General features: G+C 41.5%; 1 protein-coding gene across 1 annotated transcript in view; it reads left to right on the forward strand.

The window, feature by feature from the left end:
- Positions 1-23,012, forward strand: part of MYO18B (myosin XVIIIB) — a 228,518-nt gene that overhangs the window by 109,916 nt on the left and 95,590 nt on the right. The window contains exons 28-32 of the mRNA XM_006904961.1: positions 2,871-3,025; positions 6,721-6,844; positions 7,636-7,836; positions 11,591-11,701; positions 15,730-15,834. Of these exons, the coding sequence (XP_006905023.1) occupies positions 2,871-3,025; positions 6,721-6,844; positions 7,636-7,836; positions 11,591-11,701; positions 15,730-15,834 (696 nt within the window). The remainder of the gene's footprint in view (positions 1-2,870; positions 3,026-6,720; positions 6,845-7,635; positions 7,837-11,590; positions 11,702-15,729; positions 15,835-23,012) is intronic.

Below are 23,012 nucleotides of genomic sequence, written 5' to 3' on the forward strand. Positions count from 1 at the left end.
TCAGCATAAGTCAGCTCCAGCACAGCACTGAGTCCAAACACACTCAGTTGTTTAGAGTTCATAGCAAAACTGAGAGGAGGGTTCAGAGATTTCCCATATAACCCCTGCCCCCACTATCAGCATCCCCCATCAGAGCGGTACATTTGTTACAATCAATGAACTTACATTGACATTATCACTTAAAGTCCATAGTTCAAAGTTCATTCCTGGTGGTGTACATTCTGTGGGTTTGGACAGATGTATAATGACATATATCTACCATTACAGTTTCATACCGAGCAGATTCACTGCCCCCCAAATTCCCTGTGTTCCACCAATTCATCTCTCTTCCTTAACCCCTGGCTAATACTGATCTTTTCCCTGTCTCAATAATTTTGACTTTTCCAGAATGTCATATAGTTGGAATCACACCTTATGCAACCTTTTCAGATTGGCTTCTTTCACTTAGTAGTGTGAGTTTAAGGTTCCTTCACACCTTTTCATGGCTTGGTTGTTCGTTTCTTTTCAGTGCTGAATAATATTCCGTTGTCTGGATGTACCACAGTTTATCTATCCATTCACCTACTGAAGGACATCTTGGTTGTTTCCACATTTTGGCAATTATGAATAAAGCTGCAATACACATTTGTGTGCAAGTTTTTATGTGGACATAAGTTTGTACTTCTTTGGGTAAATACCAAGGAGCACAATTGCTGGTTTGTATTGTAAGAGAGGGTTTGGTTTTGTAAAAACTACCAAACCGTCTTCCAAAGTGACTGCACCATTTTGCATTCCCACCAGGAATGCATGAGGATTCCTGTTGCTCCACATCCTCACCAGCATTTGGTGGTGTTGGTGTTCCAGATTTTGGTCATTCTGGTAGGTGTGTAGTAGTATCTCATTGTTGTTTTAATTTACCATTATCTTGATGATATATGGTGTAGAGCATCTTTTCGCATGCTTATTTGCCATCTATTTTATCTGCTGAGATGTCTGTTAAGGTCTTTGCCCCAATTTTTCATTGTTTTCCTTATTGTTGAGTTTCAAGAGTTCTTTTTATAGTTTGGATAACAATTCTTTAACAGACATGTCTTTTGTAAGTATTTTCTCTCGATCTGCATCTGTCATTTCATTCTCTTGATAGTGACTTTTACAGAGCAGAAATTTTTAATTTTAATGAAATCCAGCTTATCAATTCTTTCGTGGATCATGCCTTGGGTGTCATATCTAAAACGTCATTGCCAAACGCAAGATCATCAGATTTTCTCCTGTATTATCTTCTAGAAGTTTCATAGTTTTGCATTTTATATTTAAGCCTGTGATCCATTTTTAGTTAAGATTTGTGAAGGGTATAAGATCTGTGTCTAGATTCATTTTTTTTTTTTGCTTGTGGATGTCCTGTTGTTTCAACCCCTTATATCAAAATACTGTCTTTTCCCCATTGTATCGGCTTTGCTCCATTGTCAAAGATCAGTTGACTAGACTTAGTGGGTCTATTTCTGGGCTCTCTATTCTGTTCCGTTGTACTGTTGTGTTTTTCTCCTTCCAAAACACACCTTAATCTTTCTCACCTCTGGGCCTTTGCATATGCTATTTTCTCTTCCTAGAACATTCTTTCTCTCCCCTACCCAGATAGCTCCAGCCATCCTTAAGATCTCAGCTTAAATGTCATTCCCTTCAGAAAGTCTTCCCTGACACAGATTGGGTTGAGTGAGCCTGAATTTCTCCAAATATAAGCCTCATCACCCTGTATCGTAATGATCTGCTTCCTTCTTGGTCTCCCCATTAGAGGTAAGCACGATGAGAGTCGAGGTTATTTTTGCCTGTGCGATTACTATATACATCTCCTCATTGTGAGAGAAAAGTATCATGAGATCACCTTGCAGAGGCGTGCCAGGGTGAGATCACATGGGATTTTATAAACAATGGAAGCAAGACTCATTATCCTCCACGGTGGTGATGGTTTTACTGGTAGCGTCCAAGATAGACATTACATTGTGGCCCTCCAAGAGACATCCTGAACTGTAGAAAAACAAAGAAGGACAATTGCAAGAAAATAGCCCAGTTCTTTAGTAATGAATTATAAAGTCGGGTCAGTATCCTCAGGGAAAGGGGATAGTCATGTTACATTAAAAAGTAATAAAACCACAACCTTTTCTGAGCTGCTGAATATAAGAAAACATCCCATTTGCCTTTGAATACTGAATTTAGAATTACATGCTTCATTAACTCAGCGTTGTGCTTATTTAAAGCAATTCTTAATGAGGCCATTTCTTCAAAACGAGTGTTCTGAGTTGTCCTCTTTCTCAGATCCGAACTAGGACACGTGGGAGGGTGTTTCCTGGGAAGAAGATGCAAAAACCTTTGCTCTCTGTTTGTTTATGGATGGGCGTGTGCGTTCCTGTGTAAGTCAGCCGTCTAAAATGCCGTTTACTGCTCTAACCTTTAGAGCCCGTCTCTTGGGTTTCCAGTCAGATTTTCTCCATGTATCATTTTGGCTGCTTCCAGGCTAATCCTCACATAGCTCCCCAGGTTATGCCAGCTGATGGGGCTATTATTTATATAATCCTCGAGGGACTGTCAAGATGAGGCAGGCAGGGCATGTATGGAATATGTGGGAGCACTGTCATTTGGATTATTGAGAAAAATTAAAAGCCACCCCTAGAAATTAATGGAATTACCTTCGTTTTACCCCTGGGCAAGCTGAGGCTCAGAGAAGTAGCTTCCTCAAGGTGACATAGGTAGAAAGTGGACAAGACAGGGTTTCTCCACCTCCAGTGTCTGTTCTCTTTCCATTATGCTCATCTTGGAAATGGCGGCTACTTGAAATAAGGGATAAAGAACCCTTCAGTGCCAACAGAGCGGGGTGATTCATTCTGTTACTCCCACAGCTGGGGGAGCTGCAGAGTGCTTACGAGGGGGCCAAGAAGACGGCTCACCAACTGAAGAGGAAGTGCCACCATTTGACCTGTGACCTGGAAGACACTCGCTTCCTACTGGAGAACCAGCAAAGCCGCAACCATGAGCTTGAGAAAAAGCAAAAAAAGTGAGTTAAGTTCCACATCATCACCTGGGCACCAGGGTGAGCCGCATTGATGCTGGGGTCTTTTGGGGTTTCCAGCTTCTCCTCCTAAGCCCCTTTACTTCTGCTAGGGCTCCTCATCCATGGGGCTTACCTTCCTTCTTCTGCCCTAATCCCCTTACACACACCTTATTCCTGTAAGGTTCTCCCAAGAATCCAGCAAAAATGATTCTTTCCTGTTCCCCAGTCTCAGCTCTGTTACCAGTTGACCACGTGACTTTAGGGAACTTTCTTGGCCTCTCTGGGCTTCCACATCCCCATTTATCAAGTCACAGGTTTGTTATGGAGGGCGAAGACAGCTTAGCACGATGGTTTGGAGTGTAACTGCTGATGTCAGACCACCCGGATTCAAGTTCCAGCTGTGCCTCTTTCTAAGTCGTGTTACCTTAGACAAGTCATTCGACCCTCAGCCTCAGATTCTTATCCTTTCCTTAAATGGGGGATGAAAATGCCCCCTTGTGGTGAGCACTAAATGATACAGTTAGTATATCCAGATGGACTAAATTCTGGTTTCTGTCTATCCCTATTGTTGAACATGGGGAAAGAAAATGAAGAGGAAGCCAGAAAGTTGAGTCACTCCCGTTTTCGCTTAGGGTTTAGACTTTCAGAGCATATGAAAAGTTCTGCCAGGAAATGGACATTGCCCATGAACAAGATGCCAGTCTTGAAGCTGCAGCTGATTCCCACACTTGTGTTCCCATAGGGATGCTGCCATAGCTAGCTAATGGTGGAGGCTAGACTGGAATTCAGGTCTACACTCACAGGCTTCCTTTGCGAAACCTCAGCACCTGTGATGCTTTAATCCTTCGGCTATGTCTCAAGTTCTTCAGCTCACTTGGTGAGGGGAAATTTGTGCAGGGGTCCTATTTGGAGCCAGACAAGCCCTAATGGAAACTTCATAGGAGGCAAATAGGTGAAACACTGCCTCTTTCAGAAGGTCTTGGATAAAAATCCAGAAGAACATTTCTATGTGTGCCAGAAAAGTTTTGCTGAAGGTGCCTCTTTTCCAAGAGGTGGCAAGCTGAATTATATTTCTATGGAAGTGGTATAGAGTTGGAACTTGATCTGCTTTAAATATTGTTTCTCTTCTTTATCTTTGAGCTTTCTTGAGCTGACTTCTTCATCTGAAAAAAATTTAGAGTTTGTTAGCGTGCCTTCTCCCTAAATAAGAGAGGTTTATTCTCATCTTATTGATGACATCCGACCGTTTTCTTTTCCACCTTCCTACAGGTGCTCTGGCTAAATCTTGCCTTTGCAGTGGGGAAAATGTCTTAGTCCTACCTTGGTAATTTCCTGGATGACCTTGTCAGATGATACCACCTCTCTGGGCCAGAGAATGATTGATGTTTCAGAGGAGTCTCTGGACTTAAGCAGGCTGCCTAGTATTGGAGAATGCCCTGTAAGTGAAGAGGCATGGACTCCATCATTTCTCAGGTCTCTGCCAGCTATGATAATTTTGGTTCTCATCTGCGGATTCCTCTCCTGTTCCGAGGGGCTGTATGGAGGGATTCAGTTCTCTGATGGGTAGGGGGTCTGCCCCCAGAGTTTGCTTAGCCTGAAGGTTCCATCTCTTCGGTCTTTCCCTGTCTTTCTTGGGCAGAATCCCTCATTCCAGGTACTGAAGAACCTTCCCCATAATGCCCTGCCCTGGGAAAGTCTCCATTTCTTCATACCTTCATTTCCTCCTCTCAAGACTTACATCTGTCCTGTGATGCCTTCTACTCTGCTACCATCTCTTTGTAGAAGTTAATTTATGTTTCGATGCTAATTGCAAAACAGCAGCCGTTATCCTTCCAGGCAGATTCATGTTTTAGCAGGGAGCCTGTGAGGGCAGTAGAAGTCTCAGTCTAATGGTGGAAATTCAGGCAGAATGACTATCATGAGGGAGAGACCTAGAGCTACCAATACTTCTTCATCTCTCTCTAAATTTCATCAAATTGTAGATGTAGCTGCTTCCTTAGTTTGCTGGGCCCAGGAAGGAGGGATGTCTCCACACTGGTAGAGTTCTCTGGCTTCACCTTGGCTTCTAAGTTCAGAGTGGTTCAGAATGGTTCCATTTGGGATTGGCTTCTTGTTGTCATGGTTACCCCATGGGTCACAAAGCTCAGTTCCAAGGTAGGATGGAACTCTCAGCCTGTGTCGTGGGAGTAAGGCCTCACTGACTCCCACACTCACCAGAGACTGGGTTCCAGCCCTGCTCCTAGTGGAGTGAAGGGTGTGTGCAAATCTGTCTGGCCTAGATTGGTCAGTCGGTGTATTCCAGAAGTTGGGGTCTGTAGGAGCCATTCTTTGGCATTAGGCGGCCTGTTAAGTCAAGGACTCCTTTGAAACATCAGTTACTGTCTGGCTCCCACTTTTTCCCCCCACCTGTCCCAGGACATGGACAGGTAGGTGGGGGACTAGCTAAGACAGTAGAGAACCTGGACTCCATACCACTTCTACCACTTTGGAAATTTGGGCTGAATCGTTCCACTTCTTTTCTGTAAAATAGATGCAATAACATGTTTCCTCTGAATTGTTAGAAGGACTACACGGACCCCAGCCCAGAACCTGGCACTTTGGGATTGCTGGATGATTATTATCATCACAATGTTTCCATTCAGAGGCAGCCAATAGCACCTCTTGAATGATGTCACCAACAGCCAATCAGAAAGCTCCTGGGCATTTCCAACAGTAGGGCTCCCTCATATGACCTGTGATTGGCTTTCTCAGGAGTCTGAAGCTTAGAATGACCATCTAGTGTTAAGAAACATTGAGTAATCTTGTAATAAGAGAGAGCTTTTCTCCAAGGCCCAACCCCCATTCCCAGTTTGGCTATTCTGGTCACACCAAGTTCCCTGGAGCAGTGGGCTTTTCTATGTGCTCCGAGGGCAAGTAACCCTCGGAGGTCACAGTTCATTGAGACTTGGCAGAGCCTCCTCTATTGGTTTCCTCATCTATAATAGGGATCAAAGGCCAAGATAACTACATGAGATGATGTAAAGTCCAGAAAGTGCTTTTTCACCATCCTAGAGGGGAAGGTGGGCCCCGAATGAGCCATTTCCTAATTCTCTGGACAACTCCAAATAGGAGTGTATAGGCTTTGTGTTATCTGCTGGGGAAACAAATGAAGAAAAGACTGAATATATAAATGTCCAGCATTTTATCATTAATTACCCTACTCTAATATTGGTTATAAGTGCATAAGCCCAACGACATCATGTAAAATATGAAACGTAGGTTATCTTTTTTTTTCTGTGTAGATATCTGCATTCATCTGTTCACTGATCAATAATTATTAGATACCAAACCTGGGCCTTGTAGGGTTAAAAGTTTTTGGCATATATTGGCAAACCAGATAGATTAGCATTCTCTTTATATTTTTTATTCTTATTCTCTACCTCTATTTAGTTTTATTCTCATTTTTATTATGTTTTAAGTAAGTATTCTATAGTTTTGTGGAAACTATATATAAATTCTAAAAGTTGCTCTCTGGTATTCAGATTCCTACCCCACATCCACAACCTTACATAAAAGCATCAAGCAAACCCTCCATTATTTCATCCCGCTGCCCCGCCCCTTCCTGGTTCTCGGCAAGCTTACTGCCTCTCCCCGGCCCCTTTCCTTCCCTGCCTCAGGTGCCCCTCCTTGGTGCCATGACACATGTTTTGCCTGGACAGGTTTGACATGCAGCTGGCCCAGGCCCTTGGCGAGTCTATGTTTGAGAAGGGCCTCCGTGAGAAAGTGACTCAGGAGAATACCAGCATCCGGTGGGAGCTAGGCCAGCTTCAGCAACAGTTGAAGGTAAGGGATGGAGGGCACAGAGCCCTCTTGGCACTTGGTTGCTGAGTCTCAGGAAACCTTACCGTGCACCTACCATAAAGGGTGACAGGGAGAGAACTCTGTGTGGGGTCTTGGTCTGCCAGCCGGCTGGAGTCATGCCTTAATAAAACAAACAGGGGATCACAGGTGATGATCAGACCTCCCTAGCTTGATGTATTGAAATTGCTCTGGTCACCCTGCATGAATTCCAAGGTGCCCACCTGGTGGGTGCGAGAGGCTTGACATAGAATAAGCTGTATCCCTATCCAGTGGCAGAGCCCTGTCAATATAGAGGGGTTTTATTAAAATATGACACAGACACCACACTCAGATGCTCCTCACCCTGCTGTGGCTTCCTATCACCCCTGGGAGAACTTCTGAACCTCTTCACGATATAGCCCGAAGTTCCTTGACCCTGGAGGTGACTTTCTAACCTGGAAGAGTCCTTTCTGGACACACGGACTCTTCCCTGCTCCATCTCAATCCCGGCCTCAGTAGGTGCACTGCTTGTAAATGAGGCATGCAACTCCCTTTATGTGCTTTGAGGTCTAACTCTAGAGGCAATGATGTTGCTCTCTCACCCCTGCCTGTCTGTGCAATTCCAGAGAGCAGCCCTTGGTGTCCCATGGGGACGCTGTTAGGGTTGTTGAAGCAGAAGTGGAGAGGACATGCACTGAAAAGTGGAAAGCCCCATTCTAGTAGGTTGCAGAGGGAACCCTGGATGGGGAGCATGGTCATGTGACTCCAGATCTCTGCTCTCTTTGTCTCCATAGCAAAAGGAGCAGGAAACCTCACAGCTGAAGCAGGAAGTGGAGATGCTACAGGCCCAAAAGCGGGAGCTAATGGGGTCACCATCTCTGGGGGGAAATTGTGTCGCTGGCTTGAAGGAGAGGCTCTGGAAGCTGGAATCCAGTGCCCTCGAGCAACAGAAAATTCAGAACCAGCAGGAAAACACCATCAAGCAGCTGGAGCAGGTAGGAGAGCCTTGTCCAGGGGCAATGTCTTGACCCATGCTGCCTCCGATGCAGAGGGATGTAATTAAAATGCAACATGGGTACCTCACTCAGCTGCTCCTCATCCTCTGTGGCTCCCTATTACCCCAGAGGACCTCTAAACTCCTAGGTCTGACATTCAAATTCTTTATGTTCTAGCTCACTCCTACCACCTGCTAGCCTCAGTGCCACCTCCCCAGAGAAGCTTGGCCTGGTCACTTTCTTGAAAACAGCCCCATCTTCAAGCCACATTCACTTTCCATCTCCTTAGCCAGTTTGTTCTCCTTCACAGTACCTGCCATATCATTCAATAGTATTTAAAAAAAACTTTTGCTCGATGATTCTCTCCCCCATTAGGATTTAAGTTTCAGGAAGTCAGGGTTTTTTGTTGATCTTGCTCATCAGGGAAACCCCAGAGACTAGAATGAGGCCAAGTATATGGCTAGTGCTCAGTTAATAACTGTTGACCCAATATCTGACATTTATTGAGCACTGTCTGTGTACCAGGCTCTGCCTCAAGCTCTCCCCACGTATTATCTCATGAATCTCCACAAGAATCTTATATGATGAGATACTCAGGTTGTCCCCCGCACCCCATTACCATTATGGAGACCAAGGCCCAGGGATATGGAGAAAGTGGCAGGGATGGGATTTGGAGCCTGGGCCATGGGACTCCACAGTGCCTTGACTGCCTACTATGCGCACAGTACTGTGTATACTCTTGAGGAAGATGGGAGTGCTCGTATTTGAAAAATATAAAATAAGAAGAACAAGGCAGGAATATCAAATACTCTAGTACAAGCACCCTCAATGAACTATCAGATGAGTGTTTTATTTGTCTGCTCGTTTGTTTACATGCCCACCTTGTTCTGTAAAGAATTTGAGGCAGCTTATAAGATATATGCATAACAAAAGAGAAAAATTATAAATAAAACAATCCAAACTAGAAAAATGCAAATTAAAACAGATGCTAAGGCAGAGTGGGGACAGTTAATTAATATGCAGGAAGGCAAAACATGTGATCTTACCACTTAATTGTTTTAGCTCTAAAATTCTTAGTGGCCAGAGAGAAAAAATAAATGTGAGTTGGATGCTTTTTATTATCCCCAAGATAAAAACAAGCCAGTTTTTCAAGGGAAAGCAAAGCTTTTCCCGATGCTTAGCTCTAAAGAAATTTCTCATGTGGGATTCCCTAAGGGGAAATTATTTTGAATAGGTTTTAAGATTGGGAAAGTCTGACCAGGCAGTGTAAATATGTAAAGTAGAAAACTCAGAGCAGATCTGAGGCAGTGTGTGTGTGTGTGTGTGTGTGTGTGTGTGTGTGTGTGTGTGAGAGGGGTAGGAGGGTAGGGGAGTGTGGTTAGAGGTTAAGGGTGGAGAGTGTAGTGGGGAGAAGGCTGGGGTGCTGTCCCTTGCTTCTCGCCTACCCTCATGCCATCAGGTTGGAGCCTGCTGAGTGTTCAGGTCCAGGTGCTGTGGACATGGAAGGACAGGGTCTGGAGCAGATTCTTTACTCAGTCAACCTGTATTTATGAAGCACCTACTTTGTGTCATGCACCGTGTAGACGCTAAGGATGCAGCTGCAAACAAGCCAGATGTGGTCTCTGCCCTCTCGAAGTTTATAGTCACGCTGAATGTTGTGGAAAATATAACTTGCAGCTCTGGTCTTGGGAGCTGAGTTGGGGAAATAGTCAGGGAAGACATCCTGGAGGAAGTGACATTTACCAAAGCTGAAAGCTGAAGGGTGAGTCTGAGTTGGCTGACCAAGAGAATTCCAGGTGGAAGGAATAGCGCATGCAAAGACCTGGAGTCAAGAAAGTCATGTGGCATTTAAGAAGCTGTGATATGGTCCCATCCAGATGGGGTCCACAAGGCAGCTCAGTCTGTATGACCTAGGCAAGCCTTCTGTTTTCTCTAGACTTCAATCTCTTTATATGTACAATAAAATCAAAGCCTTGTCAATCCCACGGTTTACCCCCAACCCCAGCTATGGATCTGTGAAGGTTCACAAAAGAGGGAGAATATCTCTGTAGGACAGGAAGGATGCATATCTCTGTAGGCATGGAGGATGCATCACATAGCAACCCAGAGTCAAGAATAAAGCATGCACTTTGGAAAACTGCATTAACTCTTTAAGATACTACCTGGAGACCAAAAAGTATCCTGACCTCAGGGACTCGAAAAGTTAATGCGGCTTCCTAATTGTCCATCCTTACCTTATGCGGGAGGTGAGGCTGACTCAGCACTTTCATTCACCTTTAGCTTCACCCATAACTTCCTACTGCATTGTGCCCTTGCAGATATCCAGGAGGTTTTTATTGATTACAATATAGCACTTTTTCTAGGGGATTTTATGTTAACTCATATAAGCCTGACATAAATGGTATTGCAGATGTCAGGAATGTCCAAGAGGAGAGAAAAAATGAAAAAGAAATATTATATTTACTTGCTTAAGCTCCTCATTTTGGATTATCTTCCCATAACCTCTGTCATTTTAAAGGAGGCAAGAGAGGAAGTTGACATTTAAAGTGAGCATACTATAAGTCAGAGACTGTAATAGGGGCTCTGATGTATAGTATCTTTTTTTTCTTCACCCCAGTCCTATGTAGCAGAGAATATTATCAATATTTTAAAAGACCAAGATTGTTTTTTCCCCAACTTAATTTTCATGTTATGGATGGTAATTGTAACCTTCCAGAAGTTTGGTTAGAGCTTCTACAATGTAACCCATTGTTTTGAGTTCCAAATGCTGCTCCATGGACCAACAGCATTAAAGAATATAGATAAATGAAAGCTGAGAAGTACAGCTTCTTAGACCCTATACCCTGGAGATTCTAATTTGATAGGTCTAGGGCGAAGCTCTGAAATTTAAATTTAAATAACACATTAGGAAATTCTAATGTGCCACAAAATTTGAGGAGCAAGAGCTTGAGTCACTTTCTCAATTATGAAGATCAAGAAAGTAAAATCTAGAGCTAGAACCAGAACCCATGAGTTTTGCCTCCAATTTCGGAAACTTTTATACAACATCATGCAGTTTAAACATCATGCACAGCTTTCATGTTCTAGGCAACTTTTGGACGGTCTCATTTAAGAGATGACTCTTTCATGGGAACACAGCTCTCATGTCAGGCTACCCAGAAGGGACAGAATAGTCCTTTCTGTTTTCAAAGTAATGGGGAAAGAGAAAGTAATATTTACGTGCCAGGCACTGTGCTAAGTGCTTTACATGGATCATGTCATTTAATTCCAATAGTAGCATTCTACGATGGTTGTTTTCTATAAAGAAAGGGAACTGAGCAGAGGCAAAGTGAGTTGTCCACGGTACATCTTGGGCCAGTTATCTCCTTCTCCAGGCTTTGATATCTTCATAAACTTTTGTCCTACCAACCATCCACCGACCTATCCACCCATCCAAAAAACCATCACTGGTGTCTGTTCCAGGGATGACAAATTTGTTTCATCTTACGAGGGTCGTGGATCCTGAGGCTACATCTAAACTCAATGGAAAAGAATGTGATTGATTAGTGATGTCTGTTATGAACACAGAAGTGAATAGAAGCAGCATTTGAGCTATTTCTACTATTTCTGAACTTCCTGGGTTCCTAGCAGGATAACTTGACTCTCATCCATGCTTTCCAAAAATGAAAAATGCAGTTGGGATGCCAAGGGTGACACAGAGGGCCAGGGGAGTGGGTGAGGGTCACCTTCATATGCTGTCCTTGCTGCCTCCCAGCTCCGCCAGCGCTTTGAGCTGGAGATAGTGCGGATGAAGCAGATGCACCAGAAGGACCGTGAGGACCAGGAGGAAGAGCTGGAGGACGTGCGTCAGTCCTGCCAGAAGCGGGTATGTGAGCTGCAAATACACCTATGCCCTGGGGCCCTTTTCCTTAAAGTGAGGGGGATGCAGGGCCTGGGGACAGGCTCTTCCTGAAGTCACCTGAGACCTTAGCTTCCTAAATGCTTTCAAAGGTACTGGAGCAGAAGTACCTATCTTAAATGTAATCAAAAAACGTACTGAGTCAGAAGCCTCTAGAACTGTCCAGCATAATCACGCTAAGATTTTTGCCAAGAGCCTGTAATGCCTTGAGAAAGGATTTATATGTTTCAAGAAGGGGCCAGTTCCTTCTGGCTATTTCCCTTCCAACTCAAATAATTTCTTACATTTTTATCCAAGCTCTCTGCAGACCTTTCAAACAGTGCATAAGAAAGCAATAGACTCTTGAAATTTTACTAACTAGAAACCATTATTATTACTGTTTTTAAATGTTCTTTCTTCTCTCTCTTTCACTCAATACACACACTACCATTTTACCTGGATGGGGTTAGGCTGTTTTAAAGCCTGCTAATCACTTGGCAGTTTGTCCTGGGCCTCCTTCCATGTCAGTAAATACAGATCTAACCTACATGTTTAATGGCTTAAAAGTAGTTCACCTTAGGCAGGTGCTCTGATTTATTCAACAAGTCTCCTATGGTTGGACACTGAGGATGTTTCTGATTTTCTGTTATTATAACCAATGCCGAGATAAATATCCTTATAGGCACATTGACTGATATGAATGTAAAATGAATCCTTAAAGTGGAATTGCTGGAAAGCTTTGGGGTTAAGCCTCATTTAACAGGTTTCATCATTCTAGGGCTTCTTTGGGTCTGTCCTAGCCTTGTGTGCATAGTGAATCTCCAGGAAGGAGCCAAGTAGCATTTCCCAAAGTTGACTCCTATTATTAGCTCCCTAAATAGTTTCTCTATAGAGACCTCTAGACTCTAGGGGTTGAGGGCCTGGGTATTGGAATTCAGAGACTCTTGATTCGAATCTTTGCCCTTTCAACATAACTGCGTCATCTTGGGGAAGTGATTTGAAATCCCTTTATCCAACTCTGGTCACTGAGAACCAGTTTATAAGACACCCAAGAAAGCCAGTGTTGCTACTTCATTTGGAGTCACAGAGGCTTAGATCAAATCCCAACTCCATCAAGGACCAAATGTGGAACATTGAAGAAATCACATAACCTTGCTAAAAGCCTCACTTTTCTCATCTGTCAAATGGGATGATAATGGCTACTTTGCAGAATGACAATGAAGATTCAAGGATAGCACAGATGTGGAAACATTGCACAGAGTTTTGTAATGTAACTCTTGTTTGTTGGAGGTTTACGAGCAATACTGGTGTTTGTGGATTTCCAGGCTGTCGGCTCTCCCAGAGAAGCCAGGGAACCCACCTGGTGACTAACTTTCTCTTGAGCATCGTTAATCCATCCAAGAGAAAGAGAGTGCAGGAACTTGCCACTCTGCAGAGCCCACTGTGGAGCGTTGTCCTGAACTGGGCTGGAGGGGGTCTTGGTAATTGTGTGGACCTCTGCAGGAGACAGGAATCTAGCCAAGATCTGTCCTGGGAAAGATCAGGCTTCCTGTCATCACTCCAAGGGAGTGTTTAAGAACTGAGCCCGTTCTTCACCTCCAGTGGTTGATGTTGCTGCATCTGCTGTCTGTCTTGCTCCTCAGGTTCCTATGGCTCATCCTGAGGGGTTGCCATGTTGCCCCTAGAACTCCCTAGGGCTGGAAAGAAAATGTCAATGTTTTGGGCTCAAATAGACCTGTGTGCCCTTGTGTAAGTCTTGTAACTTCCCCAAGACTCTGTTTTCTCATCTGTGAAATGAACGCAGTGATAGAACATGTTTACCTTCCCTATGTTATTGTGAGGATGACATAAAAGAATGAGAAATACCTTGTAAACTGTAAAGTGCTGGAAACTATCACGAAGGGGCCACATTCTGCTTATTTTCCATTGTTAGATATTTGGGAGAAATGAATGACATTCTTTGAACACCCACTGGGCACCATGCACCAGGCTGGGTTCTTAATGTCTGTCAACTTATTTAATCCTCACGAAAACTCCGTAGGGATTGATTATCCTGGTCCTACAGGTGAAGTTACTTGCCCAAGGTTACCCAGCTGGGAAGTAGCTGAGCTAGGACTTGAACTTAGGTCTGGCTGACTCCAAAGCCCAGTATCTTAACCAGAGACAAGACTTTTTTTTTTGGCAAATGTTTGAAGCATGAAAGTCCATGTAGGAAGCATTTGATAGAATTGCCCTTGTGCAATGCTGTATCCCTTAGCACTTCCTGCACAATGGCGCATCAAAGGCTCTGATAAGTCCTGCACTGAAGAACCTGTCAACTCAATGGGTCCCACACTTACTCTAGCATGGATTTCCTTCTCCTCCCCTATATCATATCTGTGAATAGCACGTGGAAATAGTCTACAGAACACACTCCAGAAAACTTTGTCTTGCTTGATAGTTCTTTTTCTTTTGTATATTTTTGAAAATTTGTCTTAGCTGCCCCAGTGTTCATTCCGAAAGCAGATGGGAGCAGAGTGCCTTATATCTCTCTTAAAAGAAAGTTGTGAAATGAACTTGCTTTCTGCCTATGTGACCATCAATCAATCACTATTATTTTACCCTCCATGGGTCAGGAGACAGAAACCCTCAGTCCCTGCCTATGTGCCCTCAAGTGAAGGTTGCACAGTTTCTAGTGCATTTTAAGAGTGCTTCAGAGCATGACGAGTGCCCTGAGCCAGGGCCCCAGTGAGCTAGAGATGTGACCCAGATCTTCCTGAGGCTTTTTCCCGGGCAGATTTATAAAGGGAGAGCGTGAGGTCAGAAAAAGGTATTTTCTTCTTATGCCACACACTGACATTGACTTCACATCTAGTGACTGCTCTGCTCAGTCTCTCTCTCACCATGGTAGGAAATCAGTGGTTAGTAACCTGGGTGGGAATGCTGATGCCTTCTGGGATGGGAGTGGACCTAGGGCTAGGAGATCAAAAACTAACTGCTCTTGGCAACAATTAAGAGTATGTACGTTGGAACCTCTCTCTGACTCAGTGTGCCTATCTGTGAAATAGGATCATTGAAGGCATGAGGTTGAGAAGGAGGACGAAGAGGTAAAATGGCATATGAGAAAGGCTGGTGGGGAAGGGGATGTGCAAGGCTGGTGGGGTATTCACTCTAGCAGAAAATGACTGCTTTTGCTGGGTGATGGCTGAGAAATCACAGCCAGAATATCATAGGCTAGGCAGCTTAAACAATAAACATTTATTTCTCAAAACATTCTGGAGGCTGGAAAGTCCAAGATCGAGGTGCCAGTGGATTTGGTGGCTGGTGAGGGCCCTCTTCCTGGCTTGCAGACAACCACTTCCTCGTTTTAGGTGGAGAAAGAGAGAGAGGAAGCACATTCTCTGGTGCCTCTTCTTATAAGGGCAGTTATCCCATCATGGGGCTCCACCCTCATGACATCATCTAAACCTAATTACTGCTCAAAGGCCCCACCTCCGGATACTGTTGCGTTGGGGGTAGGGTTTCAACAGATGAATTTTGGAGGGATACAGACATGTAGTTCTTAACACCAAGTAATCTCATATACAACCTCTATTTACTGCATCATAGTGTATTTATATATGTAATAAAGGAGACAGACACATTTTAATATGTTGAATATAATGTGCAGAGCCTTAAAAAGTCAGAGTGCCAAGACTTATTCAAGCCAGGTCATGGCATAGGAAGGAAACATAATTTGGAAATGGGTAGGTAACTGGAGGTGGGGCTTCACAGTGAATGGCAGGGGGCTCCCCATAATTGGCCAGCTCTCCACATAGTTGTCCAGCTACCAAAATTTTAGGTTCCTAAGTTCTCCAACAGAGACAGCTGCTCCCAATCTCTAGGGCGGCCTTTGTGGAGCTGGGCCAGGGGCCTTGAGCTGGGCCAGGGGTCTCTCTTGGTCATTCACCACCTCCTTGGGAGGGTCCCTGCCTTATGGGATTTGTCCAGATGGAGCTCATTTATCCTATGCATGTATCTGCCCTTTGTGCCCACAGCTCCACCAGCTGGAAATGCAACTGGAACAAGAATATGAAGAGAAGCAGATGGTCCTCCATGAGAAGCAGGATTTGGAAGGCTTGATTGGAACTCTCTGTGACCAGGTAAAGGAGGGACATGAGCAGATATTTGGGAGAATACATTCGGGTTCTATTAGGGAGATGGATTCATGGGGAGTCCAACTGGAGGGGTCTTCAGAACAGGCCAGATTCTAGACCTTTCAGTTGGCCTCTACCTGCTTCTCCTGAATACCCTCTTTCCCACCAATTTTTTCCCTGTCCACACTCACTGGCTCTTCAAAGGGGATGTTCTGGGGTTCACACACAGTAGGGTTTGTAGAAGAACCCATGAGAATAAAGAAAGTGAGCTCAGCCAGAGTGACAGCCGAACTTACCTCTCCTTCTGTTAGAGGCTATTGGAGTGAAAGTGTAGGCAGCCCCTGCTTTAATGGGGTGAATGCGAATGGCCACTGCACTCACAGCAAGCCTCTCCTGAGAACAAGGCTTTTGCTAGAGGCAGCCAGGCTCATAGTTAGGCAAATGTAGCTTTAAACCAGAGCTGGGTCACTTCTCTTTACACAGTTCTGGGTGAGCTAGTTAACTGCCTGAACTTCTGGAGAACAAGCTTAGTGGGTTGTTGCCATCACTGTGTATCAGAGTTCTCATCCACAGCACTGGGGACCTTTCCAGCTGCATCATTCTTTGTGGTAGGGGTTGTCCCAGACATGATGGGATGGGAATCAGCCCTGGCCTCCATCCACTAGATACTAGTAATACACCTCCTAGTTGTGACAACCAGAAATGCCTAGATGTCCCTTGAGGGCAAAATCAACTTTCTCCCTTACAGAGAACCACTGCTGTAAATAAAGCAGCCAGCAGAGCACAGAGCTAACTCATGATTTCAGAGTTGGGAGGAATCGCTTCTCTATCCTCCAGATATTCAGTTCTCTGGCTGTGCTGCTGTGTTACGAGACCCCAGCATTGGAGAGGAATGCCTATGCCTCCTGCAATTTCTTTTCACATATCATAGGAGTATATTTTAGTGTATTGCTAAAGTTCACTCACTGTCTTTTAATTGATAATGATCTTGCCATCAATAACCTTCCCCCAGCGTCATTTTTTTGTTCACAAAGAATGTGGGCCTGCTCCAAGTGGTCCTCTAGAGCAGCCAGACCTTGGACAAATAGGTGCTCGTTATGTATTTTTTAAAAAATCGATTAAATGACCACATCCTGGAAAAGAACCACCATAGCAATAGGAGTGAGAGTTGGGTGCTGAGAGAAGCAACAGGAAAGCTTTATGATCTTCCTTCTCTAGGTTTCTAGTTTTTTTGGTTTGTTTGTTTTCATTTGTTCATTAAATTTTTTTTTCAACTACAGTTGGCATTTAATATTTTATATTACTTTCAGGTGTATAGCACAATGGTTAGACATTATGTAATTTATGAAGTGACCCTCTGATTAGTTTAGTACTCACCTGGCACTACATATAGTAATTGCAATTTTATTGACTATATTCCCTATGCTGTCCTTTACACTCCCGTCACTATTTTGTTGGGTTTTCTAGCTTTTCACCTGAGAAAACTGGGGCCATCGAGTGAAAAACAAACAAACAAACAAACAAACAAAACGAACAAAAAACCCATTGAGATTGCTCTCTCTTTAGCATCAGTGCAAGAGAGCGCAGCCCAATACCTGATTCCAGAATGATACTTGGGAACCAGTAGGAGAAGTTCGCATTCTGTTCAGCGTAGTCCATTAGGGAAAACAAAGCAGGTAACTCAGTGAAGGAAGATTTTTATTAAAAATTACTAAAATAAAAGAAATTTTACATACGAAGGGAGGGTAACTTTAAATGAATAAAATGCTACTTTTGTGTTAGTCACCAAGCTGGAGCCTTTCAATAAGCTATCACATTTGATCATTTTAAATGTTTTCAATTATTAAGACATTTGCTAAACACATGGAAAAGCAGAACGAATTGTGTAATTGATGTTTATGCACCAAGCACGCAGAGCTCACATAATGAACATTTTGCTTGTATTTGATTCAAAACATTTCAAAAATGGTTGGTGGCTTCCATTCCTAATACCCCTCTCTCTCTCCCGCCTTCTTCTCTTCCTCCCAGAGGAAGCCACTATCCCGAATTCTTCTGCATGTATCCTTAAACTTTACAGTACATGTAATTCTGTACTTTACTTTGTCCCCTTCCATACTATCTTTTTGAGATTAGGCCATAATAATATATGTAGCTGTAATTCCTTCATTTTAACCGCTATACAGTATTCATGTTTTTAAAATTCCATTCTTCAGTTGGTGAATATTTAATTGTTTCCACTCTAAAACACAAAGCTGTAGTTCCTATTCTTAATGTCCATCTCACTAAGCACATGGGCAAGTTTCTCCAGAGTATGTAGCCAGAAGAGAAATTGCTGGCTCCTAGAAATATATCATTTTGGAGTTATTAGATATTGCCCAAATTGTTCCCCAAAGTGATTGTGACAGTTTGCACTGTCACTAGCAGGTTTTTGTTTCTGTTTTCGCTTCCCCACATCTCCACTAACACGTGGCACTGCCAGAGATTTAAAAAATGTTTACCAGTCACTGAGTGTTAAATTGTACTGCTTGTCCCCTCGTCCCACATTACTGGTGAAGTGCGTTCTTCTCATTTATCATGGTTTCCTCCGATGTGAATTGCCTGTTCCTTCTTTGTCTTCTTTTTTTTTTTCTCTCTTGGTCATTCACAATCCTTAAACAAGATGTCAGCCCATTTTTGATTATATATGTTGTAAAGATCTCCGACTCAATGAAAATCACTTCACTTCATGATGTCCTTCACTTAACAAAAAGTATTTTTTCAGTAGTCATATTAATCAGTCACTTTTTATGGTTTGTGCTTTTATGTCTTAAGATATCTTTCCCTTTATGAATTCATAAAGATATTTCACTATGTATATTTTTTAAATTCTCAATTTTTAAAACACTTTTAAGTTCTTTAATCCACCTAGGTTTTATTTTGATATGTAGTGTGAGGTAGGAATCTATTTTTTCCTGGAATAGATAACCTCTGTTTTATTTCATGAATAATATTTTCCACAATTGCCATGTATGTGTGAGTATGTTTACGGGCTACCCATTCTGTTAAATTGGCTTATTTGTCTATTCTTGCACAACATGATCTTAGTGATGTTTTGATAACTTGTAGGACAGCTTACCTAACTCATCTTTAAAACTGTCTTATCTATTCCCAAATCCTTTAATCTTCTTATGAAGATTTCATAACAAAGCCTGATGTGATTTTCAAGTGCATTGGTTTGCAAGTGAGCTGGGAAGAATTGACATATTTTTTATTTTGAACCATTACATTCATGTGCATGCCATATCTCTTAGTAAGTTAATGGCTTTCATAATATTTTTATAATTATAAATAAAATATGTTTATTATATATTCTATCATTCTTCCCTATAAATCTTGAATGTTTTTGTTAGATTTATTTTTAGGAAACTAGAAATAGTTTCTATGGCTCTTAGGAATAGAATGTGTATTCTTCGTTTTAATTAGTTATTGTGGCATATGGGAATACTACTGATTATTGTGTTGATCTTGCATCCAGCAATCTTGCTGAACTCTTATTATTTTTCATATTTTGTCTGTAGATTCCTTTGGATTTTCTGACTAGACAGTCTTGCCATCTGAAAATTAGAATAGCTTTGCCTCTTCCTTTCCAATTTTTAGATCTCTTATTTCTTTTTCTTACTTTATTTCATTGGCTTGGGCCTCTAGTACAAGAGTGAACATTAGAGAAGATAGTGAGCATCCTTTCTGTGCTCCTAACCAATATGCAGATACTTCTGAAGTTGTATTACTTACATGACATTTGTAGTATGTATTGATAAGTAAATCTAATCAGGTTAAATCAGTCTTTTGTTTGTAGTTTTCTAGTATTTTTTTAAAATCTCTGGTTGTTGAATATTTTTTCTGCAATTTTGGACAATCTTATGACTTGTCTCATTTATCTAGTAATGTAATATGTTATATTTTGGATATTACAATGTGTCCTATTAGATGTCCCAGATAAATGTTACTTAGTCATATATTTTTTAATTCACTGCTCTTTTGAATTTTATTCAGGATTTTTGAAATCAGGTTCATAAATAAGATTGGTTTGTAATTTTATTTTCTTACACTGTCTTTGTCCAGTGGTGTATGAACCTTATAAAATGAGCTTGCGATCATGTCCGAAATAATTTTTATAACATTTGGAATTATGTTGAAGTTTTTATACAATTTGCCTATAAATCTATTTGGGCCTAGTTTCTTTGAGGAAGTAGGGCAAACATTTGATTACTATCTTGAAGTTCTGTAGTTATAATTGAACACAAATTCAGATATTGTTCTCTTCCTTATTGAGTTTTCATGTTGAAAATTTTAGCTCATTTTCAATATTTCTTACTATTTTAAATGTTTTTTTTATTTTTATCTTTACAAGCTAAACATTTTCTCATATCCTTTGTCCTTTCTTCTTTTAGCCTGTGAGTTATTTAGAAACCAGTTTTAAGTTCATTAATATTTGAGTTACTTTTTATTGTTGATTTTTAATTTACTGCCACTTTGGACACATAATGTGATAGAATATATAACATTTTTTTCTTTGAAATTGTTGAGATCTCTTTGCTGCCTCAGTTCATGGTCAAGTTTCATAAATTATCAACTGAAAAAGAATCTAGCTATTTTTGAGGCATAGAATCTAGCTATTTTTGTCCTATACATGACAAATAGATCAAGTTTGTTAGTTTTGTAATTTAAGTAGTATATTCAAATATAAAAGCATAACCCACCAAGGAAAAGTTAAAAATATGATATTAAAGATCACTTTCTATTAACTTTGGTTCTGTCTGTTTGATCTGGGAGAGTCCTGTTATATTCCCACTATGACTGTGATTTTGTCAAGGTTTGTTTATAATTCTGTTTTCGTTTTCTTTTTATATATCTCGAGTTTATAGTTTTCGGTGCATCTAAGTTTATTATTGCTTCGTTTTCTTGGCAGATTCTAGATTGTTCCTTTGATTTCACAATGTCCCTCTTTTCTCCATTAATTATTTTTGCCTTACTTTATTTTACTTGATTTCTTTTAGTTAGTTGCCTGCAAGACCATTTTTATCCTTTAACTTTCAACATTTTCAAATGTGCGAGTGAGTGTGTGTTTCCTTTAAACAACTGGGTACCTTTTAATTTAATATTTTGGTCTCCAATTTTTCATAGGACAGTTTAACTCATTTACATTTATTATAATTACTGATATATTTGAAATTATTTATATTCTCTTCTATTGTGTTTGGTATTTGTTGGTTCATAGTTCTCTTTCTTTGTTTCTTCCTTTATTCCTTTCCTGCTTTTGGATAGATCGATAATGTTGTCTATGATCCCTTTTGCTCTACTGCTGATTCTAAAGCTACAAACCATATTTCTATTTTTTTGGTAGTCACCTATAAACTTTAAGATGAGTACTTAATCATAATGCTTTTCTAAAATAATTTATTTAATTTTCACAACAATACTGTAGGGTAGGTATTGTTAGTGCCTACATATAAATGAAAGAAGTAAAGCAAATTGCCCAAGATCATATAGCCTAGGTGGCTCCGAAATGAGGTCCGTATTATTTGAAAGCCCGTATTTAAAAAAAAAATCTAACATTATGCTGCTTAAAAGTGATTAAGATCCAGTTAACTAAAATCATCCTTTTGTGGGCCATCTTTTTTCATAACGTTATAAGTCAGCCCAATGCTGCCATTAATTTGCTGTGCACCCTTCAGCAACACACATTCTCTCTTCAAACCTCAATTTCCCCATTTGTAAAGTGGCTTGATTCTCCTTAACGACCTTTCCAGATCATAATTTTAAAGTGCTCAGAGAGTTCTTTGACTATAGACATTTAACAACTGCTCCAAACAATTTGCCTTTATGATTAATGGTGAAACAATTGAGGTTCGATTGTAGTTTCTCACAACACTAAACATCATTTAGATTTATTGGTTAATTATTCACCAGCTTTATCTAAATTTGAATCTTTGTGCTGTAAATGTGAACTTGCAGAATGACACTTATTTCCCATTAACCTAATGAGTCTTTTCCACCTCTCCTCTCCTATGGCAATTCATTATGAAGGGGAGGATGACTTGATCTGAGATTTTGTTGTGCATGTTGTTTGCACTGATTCCTCTGAAAAGGATATGGTGGCAGCATTTGGGGTCTTTCTGGCAGCGAAGATGATAGAATCTGTGCCATTCCTACTGCACGGTCACTGCCAATGTCAAGGAATGTCCCTAATGCCAACTTGCCCCATAGGATATATGCAGAGCAAGAACAGACACAAAAACAAGAAAGATGCCAGGCACACTGATTAAATGCAATCACGGTAAAGAATCGAGTGAGTAAATCAGGATTCAGGTTCCACTAGGCACTGTGGGGCAGTGGTTAGAGACTTGCATTCCATTCTAATGCTGAGCTGCCTGGATTCAAATGCCTGCATAGTCATAGCCCGACCTTGGGCAGATCGGTTTTGTCAACTATCCCTCCATCTCCCCAGGACAGTACATAAGAGTTCACAGGACAAGCACCAAAGCTTCAAGTAACTTCTCCAGTTCTGTGACATGCCCCACCCCCACGTTTTGTACTCTCATGCTCATCATCCAGAATTACATTTTTTCAACCCTTTGTCTTTGCTCATACAGTGCCTTCTACCTGTAACAGCCTTCTTTCATCTCACCTAGCTAGGTCTTACTTATCTAAGATTCTTCCCGATCCCATCCCAGCCTAAGCTGGATGATGCTCCTCTGTGCCTCCATAATACTTTTTCTAAAATTAAAGAAAAAAACATACCTCTCTCATTGTATATTTTACTAAATTACCTCTTTACAGTCAGAAAAACTGGATTCATATTCTAACTCTGCCACTTATTGCTAGCTATGTGATCTTAGACAAATTACTTCACCGCCATAAGCTTCAGTTCCATTATCTGTAAAATGGGAATTATAATACTACACACCTCATAGATTTATCATAAAGACTAAATGTGCCGATATCCATAAAGTGTTTAGAACAGTATGTGACACTTAGCCCTCTAAATGTAAGCTATTACCACTTTTATAAAGGTAATAATGATAATAATAATAATAATGATGATGATGATGCTGTCTATTTTTAAGAGATTGTCACAGAGTTAAATGCAATGACAAAGGGCCTGGCACAAAGCCTGGTCCTCAGCTCAGCTCAGCAGGTAAGGA

The sequence above is a fragment of the Pteropus alecto genome, unplaced genomic scaffold, assembly GCF_000325575.1.
Source record: "Pteropus alecto unplaced genomic scaffold, ASM32557v1 scaffold190, whole genome shotgun sequence".
Classification (NCBI taxonomy): domain Eukaryota; kingdom Metazoa; phylum Chordata; class Mammalia; order Chiroptera; family Pteropodidae; genus Pteropus; species Pteropus alecto.